Genomic DNA, 12,506 nt, shown 5'->3' with positions numbered 1-12,506 from the left:
ATAATTATTATTCCAGTACAAACATTAATTTAATAATATAATTATCATTGCTGACGTGATATTGCAATCAATGTATGGTGGTCGAGAGTCTATGTCAAGAGAAATTACTAGGCTGTTTAAAAAATAATCTATATTTAATGCTTACTGAATCTAAGGTGCGAAATATTTACTAGAGTCAAGTTCAAAGTTAAAACCTTCATTCTTCGTAGAAGCATTATACTTATTGATTGTGAACTTAAACTCTATCACCGTTTTGGAAATGAAGCCCCTGACATGAGAAAAACCAGTGAAAGAAACTCAGCGGGTATATTTTCTGTCAATTCTTTATTATTTACATATATTCAATATGAAAAACATATTCAGAAGGCGTTCGTTTCATTTCCACATCAAGTTGAATGTACAACGTATATTGATGACTAAATGCTGCTGAGATTCTTGTTCCGATTCTTGATCCAAAATGAATGAGAATGAATGAAAATGTAGTTAAATAATTTTTTTAACCAATAAGTAAATGTAATGGATATTGAAGAAACGATTATGAATTTGTATATGAAACAGGTATTTGTAAAATCGACGCAGTTAAGCCGTGAGCCACACACAAGAATTATAAAAGAGAATAAAATCTCGAAAGACAACATATTACTTTTTATAAGTAGTAACAAAAATAAACAAGAAAAGTATATAAAAAAGTGAAGGATTGAAAACTAGTACCTACGGGGTAAATACATTGTTAGGGTGATGTCATACTGATTTTTAAAAAGCTATAGATATATTTCAGCTATGTGTCTAAATTCATCGTCCATTTTTTGACTGCATTTTGAATAAAACATGAAGAATGTTTTTAAGTAAACATTTTCAGAAGATAATCCGGCTTGAAGGACTGACTTTTTTATGTACAATTTAATTGTCAAGCAAAGAAAATAAATTAAAGAGAACCGCAGTCGTTCTAAAACACAAAATATTAGTATTTTTTTTTAATTTTTACAAATACTCAAAATAACATGTCTGGACAATATTTCAGACAAATGCATACATTATAATAAATTAATAATCATAATACTTCGCTTAAAAACTTTAATGTCTGATATGATTTATTCAATCATCAGTATAACATGACCTTAAGTTGTCGGGGTTACACGTGGTTAAGTGATGGATATGAATAAAGTCTCCTCAACACACGCTGTATTTCAAAAGTATTAGATTTATCGAGCTTTATCTAAAAGTAACTATAATATATACTATAATGTGTTCTATTACATCTTTATGTACTTTATATGCATTAGAACTAGCAGCTGCCGCGGTTTCGCTCGCTTGGAAGTTGAATATATTTACGGATAGCTTTAAATAATTATTAATTTAGGAATTTATTACCACATTGTTGTGTATTTTATGGTTTAGAGTGTATATGTATCGACTCATTATTAATCAATATTCCATTTTTTTCGCTGGAAAAACGCATTACGTGTTCCTCCATGTGATAGAAAATAAATGGGGTGACTTCCCGGAGCCCTGGACGCCTAGTGCGCCCAAGCACACTGGGTTTACCCACTAAAAAACCAGCGGTACCCTCTCCGTCTTTCGGCGGACGCCACGGGATCGCTTACGCATGCTACCGTGACGCCCTGACGGTCAGCCCATCTAAACGGGCCTCCAACACCTAGGGGGGATTCCCAGGGTTCTGGGAATAATGTAAGGTTTTACTGATATTAAACAATAAATGTTCATCAAATATAGCAACTAATAAATTAATTTATTGTATTAAACATTTACATTTAAAAATATAATCATGTTCGTTAACATGTTAGTTATGTTGTAAGTTTAAATTTTGAAAAAGAGTCACTACTGATTTTCTTATCGATTCTTCTCGGTAGAATCTACTTTTCGAAACATTGGTAGCTTCACTTAATATAGTTGTTAAATGACGATTCAAAAGTGCTTGTAGAAGCCTACTTGAATAAAGTATATTTTGATTTTGAATACTTCAATTGATTAATAATTAAATCTTATCTTATTATATTGAAAAATCTTTCATCAGCATGCAGCGTAAAGAGAACTGAATAGATGTTTATATTATTGTTTTCGATACAAAATGTTTACAATTAGATATTCTATTGATAAGTTTATTTTATTGTTCAAAAATATGTATTTTGTGATAGAATCAACGTCCTATTATTCGCTACAATTCGTTACACATAACTTTATAATTAAAGTCAATTCATTATTTTACTTAAATAATAATATGTTGTAAATGAATAAATAAATATATTGTGGCATATAATATTCTACAGAAGTTATAAGCTTCTATAATAAGTGGTCACTACCATCCATAGACATACACGCTGTGAGAAATATTTCAGAATCATTAAAGCACCAAAACACCACCAATGACGTCACTTGTGCTTTTAATAGGACTGGTTTACTCAGCCTTCAAGTTATAATACAATATTAGGTACTATTTATTGTCGGTGGAATACCTGACCAAAATCACCAATAAAGAAATTTGAGTATCGTATTTAATATTCTACGCATTTTCATTATGAGCTTTATTCTTTTCAACCATCACTCATACATTTTGGTATATGTATGTATATATGCACATATGCACTAGGTGCTTCCCGCTGCTATGCTTGAGAAGAAAATGATATATTTACACATTAACATGAAGCATTACATACATAAGACATTTTTGTTTACAACACTTTTTTACGATCTAAAAGTAGCATACGTCCTTGCTCTTAGACTATTTGTGTACCAAATTTCGGGTAAATCGGCCCAGTAGTTTGGGCGTGAAAGCAAGACAGACAGACAGAATTACTTTCGCATTTATAATATTAGTATGGATAATGTACTAGTGAAAGGAGAGATCTGCTCTTGGTATTAGTTTGTTAGGTTTTGTTACGTTACACAGAGTAGAAAATATAATAAGCATTTTGAGGTTATGTATCCGGTTAGTAAGTCTGGTTTACAAGGAATCTACTTTAACGCCTTCGAAATTAAATTGAGTCTGTAATCTTGACCGTACCGATCAATCTCCATCGTGTCTTCTCCATGGCACGTGACATTGGCGAAATAATCTTTGCCTTTTTGCCACAAATCCACAAAAGAGATAAATCCAAATTTTTCCTTACACTTGATTAGTAAATTATACAAGAATGTAATGAAAGACGATTAAATCTAAAATGTATGTTTAAATATTTGTCTATTAAATTATGTTTGTGGGTTGTGGGTAGGCTTACAGCCAAATGGGCCACGTAATGGTAAGTGGAATAGATATTGGCACTGTTAAAAATTATACTAATTCCTTACATCGAGCGTTACCCATTTTTTGAACTAAAATGTTACTTTCCTTGTATTTATGGTGTTACACTGGCTGACTCAACGCAGCAACATGGGGATACCTGTCACTGTTACTTTTGTCATTTGGGTATATAGTCCAAGATTTTTAGATATCCACTCTGCATAAAATCCTTCTACGCGATTTTTCGATTGGATTATGTCGGAGGGTGCCCCCCCAAGTATAAAACCGACTTTCTATCGTCCGAAATCGCGAGCGTTAGCCGCCATCTTGGAAAACGTTTTTTTTGCATATATCTCGGAAACGGTAAGTTTTACGTTAAAAACCGAAGAGATCTTTTTTGTAGAAAACAAAATTTCCCACCGTTTTCATACCAAACTTTTCCACCTGTTGTTGATATTTTCCGAGATATTTAAGTAAATAAAAACCAAATTATTTGTTTTTGTAAAGTAAATCAATAATTTTTGCATTAAATTAGTAAAAAAAGTTTGTACAAAAAATTTTTTATAAAATTTGTAGAAAATTTCATGCTCTCCAACTTTAATTGAAACATTTTTTTTCGTATCTCCAAAAATGATTGAGTTTCTTTACAAAAACCAAAAAATCGTTCTTTTTTTACTTAAATATATCGGAAAAATACCAACAATACGGGGTTTGGTATAAAAAAGGTGGGAAATTTTGTTCTCTACAAAAAAGATTTCTTCGGTTTTTTACGTAAAACTTACCGTTTCCGAGATATATGCGAAAAAACGTTTTCCAAGATGGCGGCTAACGCTCGCGGTTTCGGACGACAGAAACTCGGTTTTATACTTGGGGGGCACCCTCCGACATAATCCAATCGAAAAATCACGTAGAAGGATTTTATGTAGAGCGGACCGATTTTTGGTGCTAAAATTCCTGGACTAATAAGGCATTTTATTTTTTACTATTTGTATTTAAAACCCGCAACTTATTGCGATGAATCAGCAAGTGTCCATTGTAGATTGAAGACGTAAACAAATGATTAATATTTCTTAGTGCCATTGTCTATGGTTGATGGTGATCACTTACCATCAGACCCATTTGCGCCTATCTATATCATAAAAAAGTCAAAACTGTAAACACTAAAAAGTAATAAGAAAACATGAATAATAGGGCAACATAGCTCGTATTTCAACTCTCGACTTTATACGATCCAAGTGAATTTATTAGCTCTATTGACATTTACCACCAGTAAATATAAAGCTGAAATGTATCTTTTGCTTCTAGATGTGGGTTGAGAGCAGTATCGAATTCTGCACGGAGAAGTGGCCAGATTCGATTAGAAAAGAACTTTTCGGTGCGTTCAGTTTCATACTTGTCTACGCGGTGCCTGGTGAGTATTATTTTTCATTTCAAGAATATAACATTAGTGTTACGACGTTGACGACCGTGGTCGAGTAGTGTGTATACCGATTTTCATGGGTACGCCACTCCCGGGTTCGATTACCGGTCGTGTTGATGTAGACCCTGGTCGAGTAGTGTATACACCGGTTTTCCTGTGTACACCACTCCGAGGTCCCGGGTTCGATTCCCGGTCGCGTTGATGTAGAAAAAGTTCATTTGTTTTCTATGTTGTTTTGGGTCTGGGTATTTGTAGTATCGTCGTTACTTCTGATTTTCCATACCACAAGTGCCTTACTTACATTGGGATCATAGTAATGTATGTGATTTTGTCAAATATAAATAAAAGTATTTTATTGTAGAAGGAGTTACATAACCTTATAATATATTATGACCTAGTTTAAGATAAGATAAACACCAAACGAAGACGTATCCTCAGATGATCTTTCTATCAATTCTTAAGTGTTGTTTCAAGTTTAAGGTTTGTTTAGGACACTGGTAAAAAACTTCACAGTGGTTTCGATCACGACTCTTCTATATAGAAGTATAAATTTGATACATATGTGGTTGGTATTGTTTGACCTATTTAGGTTTCTTCACGATGTTTATCTTCACAAATTAGCCAAATACTTGAAATTTATAATATTAAATGTGATAGTACAAAAAGCTTTTGAAATTCACACAAGTAGGTATGGAAATAATAAATGACAAAAAATATATTGTTGGTCGAAAATTGATTTATTATATTTTAGCTGTCTTGAGCTATCTCTAGATAACACGCTGGTTATCAATCAACTTTTTAGATGCCCTAACTTGACGTCGCAACCTATTTTTATTTACTTATTTAGACAATTTAGGTTTCTAGACAAGTTAGCTAAAAAAATATAAAATTTGGATGCTGTCTATTTATAAAAGGGTTTAATATTTATTTTATTTAATAATGCCATAATGCAAAGAGTACATTATCATATTAATTAACTGTCACCTTGTAAAAAGGTTTCCATAAAAGAACGCGTTCATATTATCGGATGCGATATTGATTTCGTTAATAAATAACCGTTAACGATAACGTCGGGTGACAGTTACACACTCTCGTTATGGCTTACTTTGTGAAAATGTAAAACTCTTCCGAGTTAATGATTTTGAGTTTAAGTGTTCACCTACAACATCAGATTGTAAATTTCCAATATCTAAGGCGACCTCTCCCTTCGAGGAGAAGGTTTGGAACATATTCCACCATGCTTTTCCAATGCGGGTCGGGGGAATAAACATGTGTCAGAATTTCTATGAAATTAGACACATGCAGGTTTTCTCACGATGTTTTCCTTGATTTTTCGATGAGCTCGATATAAATTTATCACCTTAGTGTTCCTCAAATTTGGTAATATGTGTTTATGATAATCGTAGTAGTTTCATTCAATTATATCTTATTTTTAATTTACCTATCAAAATTTGCGGAAAAGAATAACGACTGTCTTCCTTGTCGGTACTTTTCGGCAGAATTTTCCGAACCAGATGTAAATTTAGGTACTTTAAATTAATTACATTACTTTTTAAAAGTGCTTATAATATCTGGAATAAATGAAATTTTATTTTATCCGATTATGACGCTTAAGCTTCTAATCGTGGGGCCTATAATGCGAAAAGTTGAGTCAGACAGGTGAAATTTCATCTTATTTAAGACTGGAATTATGAAATATCATGTACGGTAAATGATCCTTGCATTGATATTCAAATTTCAATATCCGTTTTTCCGATATGCTAAAATAGATCGGTATAAAACTATTAATAATAGATAAAATACAAATGCTAAGAATGTATGAACCGTATTAGGCTTAAAACTTTGACCATATAATATTCTACAACCTGAAAATAACTTTCAATATGGCCTCTTGCACTTTTGTAAAATTACAATTAAATATCTACGCTTAGATAAAAAAAATACCTTAGCGTTCTCCGGTATATAATATATATATTGCCGTTAAATTGTATATAACGTTAGATTATAATCTATCTCGCGCAATCGTAAACAGTCAAAAGATCATAAAAGTTTATTCAAACAAAATACATATTTCCAATTTCGATACATTATAGATATTTTATTATAGATAGATATTTTGCTTACAGTTTTTATAATTTAACTGCAATTTATTTGTCCCAGTTCACAATCTGTCGGCAGTTCACAATCTCACGAGATATAGTTTATAATCTAACGATGCTTACAATTTTAGGGTGATATATATATAAAGTTTATGTAAAGTCATCAAGATGTAGATTTCATTATTACAAGTTTAGTTAGCATAAATAATTAAATTGTTATTAATGTTATTCTTTTCAGGTTGCATAGTAGTGGTCTCGTATTCTCTGATGGGCAGACGTTTATGCTCCGTGCTGCCTCCCTTCGACCAGACTGAGGGCAGCGCAAACAGTCAACAGGTAAAGTAATAAATAAATAATAAACCTAGCTATTTATATTTATTTAAACGCTATTGGTTTAATACCCAAACGGCTGGTGGATTTTGTATCTGGGCTTGATGAAATATTTATTATTGTTGTGTTCCGGTTTCAAAGGTTAGCGAGGAAATGTGTCTATAGGTATAATTTTAATAACATCCCATGTCTAAAGGCGTGTAGGTGGTATATATGGAATGTTTATGGCCCGGCTTCGCAAGTCTTAGTCTTCTAATTAGCATAATTTAATATAGTTTTTGCAAAATTAAAAAGTGCGGTATTTGTATTTCTTAAGATTAAAAGTGTATAATATATATTAAGAATTTGTTTTGTGTTTTTTTAAGATAGTCATATAATAGAAAGTGCAGCTATGTCGAGAACCGTAAAGGAACTAAGTAATTCTTTTTTTAATTTTTGTTACAAAATATGCAAAATACTATTTTTTATATATTCAGCCTAGAAATCAATGAAACAAGTCCACGCGTTTTTATTTTTAATATCATTTTGTATAGAATAATCTTTATCAATGTGTTTTTGACATGAGCTCTAAAGTTAGAAATAATACAATATGTTGTTTTCTAAATTCAGTGAAATTTGTATGTACCTACAGTTTATAAGCATTCAGATTAAAAGCAAATCATTAATTTGTCTTTGAGAAGTGTTTCAGAAACTGGAGATCAAACCTTGTTGATTTGATTAATGCTTTTAGTTTTTATTTCAATTCATAATATTTTTAATAAAATTTTATGTAAAATAAAATTGATCAAGATTTTATTAATTTGATAAAGGATTATTCAGATTACAAAAAAATCCTTTAATCAAGTAGCTCCCGAATTAGCAATGATGTATTAATTTTATAAAAATATTGCTCTGTTATTAATTCTATGAAATTGAAAAAAAATACGAATTAATTATTTTATTTTCACTTTGGAGAGAACAGCGAGGCTGTCCCCTGGTATCGGTGAATGTCATTAAGATGCAAATTTGTGAATATTTTTCTACAAAATCACCCTTTTGTACTGATTTATTTGAAAAGGCGAAAAGATCGCAACATTTCAGCGGTAAGCCGCGAGATACACACTGAGGCTGTAGATTTAGGTAAACACTAACTCTTTGTTTCGTAATCTTATTGATCCGATATAGGTATATTATTATTTGTGTTATTGAGATGTACAAATAAGTATGTTTTATTGTTATTGATACTTCTTTTGGCACAATATTAGATAAACATGAAAGCTAGCGGTGCTTCGCTGTAAGCTCCCAGAAATAATTCCTAATTATGTATAAAAAGTGAAATTAGTGGTTTTAATTATTGTGAATAATAACAATAAAATACGTTCAGTTCTAGTTTTAATTTTAACAGTGTTATAAAGTGTAATTATCATTGAAACTTGAAAAAAGAAAACAATTGAAACAAAAAACGGTTACAAATTTTGTGCAATTCTAGTGTTTTTGATAGAAACGCGTAAGCGACGTATTTTGCATGGCGCTTACGTCCTTTCTTTCGCTAAGATAGCGACAGGAAGCTATTCTCAGTATTTTATTGACCCGTGCTGCGTATTCGCCGCATATTTATTTCGGAACATTTTAACGCGTTATGCTTTATTGCGTGCTGTAAGCGCTTAAAGTACTCTAACTGATATTCAAATAATAGCGTCTATTTTCTATTTTTTAACGGTTTCAAACGTGCACAATGTCAACAAAAAATTGCAAAAACTGTCTCAATGCTATTAAGGCTAAGGAATACCTAGAATGTTCTAAATGCCACCAGTCCTACGATTATTTATGTGCAAACGTAACGGATAAGCGAATTAAATATATGAACTCAACGCAAAAGATGAATTGGAAATGTTCCGATTGTATTAATAAACATCCCAAAGGCAATACACCCGTAACCCCGTTGCAACCTGCACTCTTAAATAATGTCTCTAAAAAAGACAACGATGATGCGAACGACCCAATCTCGTTGAACGATCCTAATGTTACACTGCGAAATAAAATTTCCGTAAACCAAAGTCATGCTTTAATTAATAATGCTGACAACGATACGCAAATTTCAATTAACACCGTGAGAGACATAATTAAACAAGAAATAAAAAATGCCCTTAAAGAAGTAGTTACGGAACAGTTTGCTAAGATGAACGACGTTTTGTCAAGCTTTCAACAATCCCTTAACTTCTTTAATGATCAATACGAGTTAATGAAAGTATCTCTAGAGGAAAAATCTTCAAAAATTGAAAAACTTGAAAAAAATAATAGCATCCTGCAAACCTCTCTTACAGACTTAACAATACGTATGAATCTCCTAGAACAACATTCAAGGTCTTGTAATATCGAACTACAAAATGTTCCCGAAAGTAAATCGGAAAACCTAATAAACACAGTATTGCAACTAAGTAAAATAGTAAACTATGATGTAAAAGATGCTGACATTATTCATTGCACCAGAATCGCTAAGAAAGATACTGAGAGCAATCGACCGCGATCGATTGTTGTAAAATTTTCTAGTTCTCGTCTTCGTGATGGATACCTCGCAGCGGCTACAAAATTTAATAGAATAAACGCTAAGAATAAACTTAATACCAGTCACATCGGCATGGCAGCAGACAAAAAACAACCTATATATCTAATGGAACACCTTTCTGCTCATAACAAGGCTATACATGCAGCTGCTAGAATCAGGGCAAAAGAAATCGGCTACAGATTTGTTTGGGTACGCAACGGAAGAGTCTTCATGAGGAAAAGCGAGACAACCCGTAGTTTTTTTATAAATAGTAAAGAAATGTTAAATTCAGTTTTCTAATTTATTTAATTTTATATTTTCTAGCATGTTATTATGGCTCATTAGTTCTTAAATTCGATAATCTTAATTTTTATTACCAAAATGTACGTGGACTAAAAACTAAAACTAAAAATTTTTATATCAATCTATCTACCCATAACTATGATGTAATTGTACTTACGGAGACTTGGCTTAACAGCAGCGTTTATGATTCAGAACTCTTCGACGATAGATATATCGTGTATAGGAGGGATCGTGAAACCAGTTCCTATAATATTCGTCAAGATGGTGGAGGAGTCCTAATTGCAGTTTCAAAACACCTTAAATCGGTAAGACGTTCCGAATATGAAAGCACGTGCGAGGATCTTTGGGTAAGCATTGAATTTAAAACTTCACGTAAAACAATCGACTATTTAAACATATGCGCTATCTATCTACCCCCACCATTAAAAAATGAAACTCTTATGACTTTCACTATACAGTCTCAAAAGGCAATTGACTTAAATAAACACACAATAATTTTAGGAGACTTTAATTTGAGTAATATAAAATGGTCGGAGTCAGGTGCCAATTCAAATCTCTCCGAAACTTGTGCAACTTTACTTGAATTCACTTCAATTAATGATTTAACACAGTATAATAATATTTTAAACAGCAAAGATAAAGTTCTTGATTTGTTACTCAGCAATACTTATTTTAGCAAAACAATTCGTTGCACCAGACCTTTAATAAACGAAGATCCATTACATCCGGCTTTGGAATTTTGTGCTCCTCTTAAGGCATTTAGTCACTTACAAGTTAAGTGTATTAGTAGACCCAATTTTTTTAAAGCATATTACGACATGATATTGGAGCATATTTTCTCAATTGATTGGAAGCATGAACTTCAGAAGTGCTTTTCAGTTAATCAAATGTTAGATTACTTTTACAAAACTTTAAGAGAAATAATCAAAAATTTCGTACCTATGAAAAGACCACGTAACTCAAAATATCCCACGTGGTATTCTCCACACCTGATTCGTCTCTTTAAAGAAAAATATAAACTCCATTGTAAAATCAAAAAATTTAACAATCCTCTTGACTGCTTATATTTTGACAGACTTCGCGACAAGTGTCATAAATTATCAGTTGAATGTTATAATGAATATATAGCAATGCTTGAAAGATCTATTCAATCTAACCCCAGAGTTTTTTGGTCGTTTATCAAAGCTAAGAGAAGAGGTAGTAGTTCTTATCCAGCCAAAATGCAACTCGACAGTAAAGTTGCTTCTGATGGTAAAGAAATATGTAACTTATTTGCTGAAAAATTTGTACAAGTATTTTCAAAGTCCGATAACAATAAAAAAACATCTTACAGTGGTAATACCTCTTCAAATTTCCTTTGTCAACTTTCATTTAATACATCAGAAGTTTATAAATCACTTAAAACACTTGATGAACGCAAGGGGTCAGGTAGTGATAATCTTCCACCGGTATTTATAAAAAGATGTGCTAAAGCACTAGCTTTACCTGTTACTTTAATTTTTAATCGTTCATTAAAAGATGGAGTTTTTCCTGATCTATGGAAAGTAGCTTTGATACTTCCAATATTTAAATCTGGTGAAAAGCATCTGGTCAGTAATTACAGACCAATCTCGTTACTTTCAACTTTAGGCAAAGTTTTTGAAAAAATGATCACTGAAAGATTGTCATGGTATCTGAAACATCAAATCACCCCCCACCAACATGGTTTTTTAAAGTCAAGATCAACCACCACTAACTTATTGTGTTTTACTTCCGCTTTATCCGAGAATGCTGATAACCGAATACCTGTAGATGTAATATACACAGATTTTAGTAAAGCTTTCGATAAAGTTGATCATTTGCTTTTAATACACAAACTTTCACAATTTGGTGTAGGTGGAGCGCTCCTCAATTGGTTTACATCATATTTGCAGAATAGAAGTTTCAAGGTCGTCATCAATGGTCATTGTTCGGACAGTTTTGAAGTCGTGTCAGGCGTTCCGCAGGGTTCACATCTCGGACCTATTCTTTTTAACGTATTTATTAATGACATCACAACATGTTTTTACCACTCCAACTACTACTTATTTGCCGATGATCTTAAATTAATGAAACCAATATTTGCAAACGATGATGTAAATAAATTGCAAGAAGATATCAATAGATTGGAGATTTGGTGTAGGGATAACAATATGAGTCTTAATATAAAAAAATGTCACTGTATACAATTTACCCGAAATAAAAAAGCGGAGCCGAATAAATATTACATCAACAAACAACAAATCTCACTATTGCACTGTGTACGAGACCTTGGAGTTACTTTAGACTCAAAGCTGAGATACGACACACATATATTTAATATTGTATCTAAGGGATTTAAAATTCTTGGTTTTATACTCCGTAATATGAAGGACTTCAAGAACAATTCTACCAAAATCAAAATATTCATGACCCTGGTTCTTCCCATACTCGAATATAATAGCACTATATGGAATCCTCAATATAATATCCACATCAATAGATTAGAAAAAGTACAAAAACGCTTTCTACACCATCTATCTTTCAAAGATTTACAGGCTAAAAACATCAAAAGTTACAACGATAGACTTAAAT

At 32.0% G+C, this 12,506-nt stretch overlaps 1 protein-coding gene across 2 annotated transcripts in view; it reads left to right on the top strand.

Annotated features, from left to right (window-relative positions):
• Positions 1 to 12,506, top strand: part of LOC124530577 (neuropeptide FF receptor 1-like) — a 164,918-nt gene that overhangs the window by 137,363 nt on the left and 15,049 nt on the right. For both annotated transcript variants that reach the window (XM_047104797.1, XM_047104798.1), the window contains exons 4-5: positions 4,544 to 4,649; positions 6,996 to 7,093. In XM_047104797.1, coding sequence (XP_046960753.1) covers positions 4,544 to 4,649; positions 6,996 to 7,093 — 204 coding nt within the window. The remainder of the gene's footprint in view (positions 1 to 4,543; positions 4,650 to 6,995; positions 7,094 to 12,506) is intronic.

Source organism: Vanessa cardui, chromosome 6, assembly GCF_905220365.1.
Source record: "Vanessa cardui chromosome 6, ilVanCard2.1, whole genome shotgun sequence".
NCBI lineage: Eukaryota > Metazoa > Arthropoda > Insecta > Lepidoptera > Nymphalidae > Vanessa > Vanessa cardui.
Note: the sequence above shows the minus strand (reverse complement) of the source record. Positions and strands in the feature narration are given on the sequence as shown.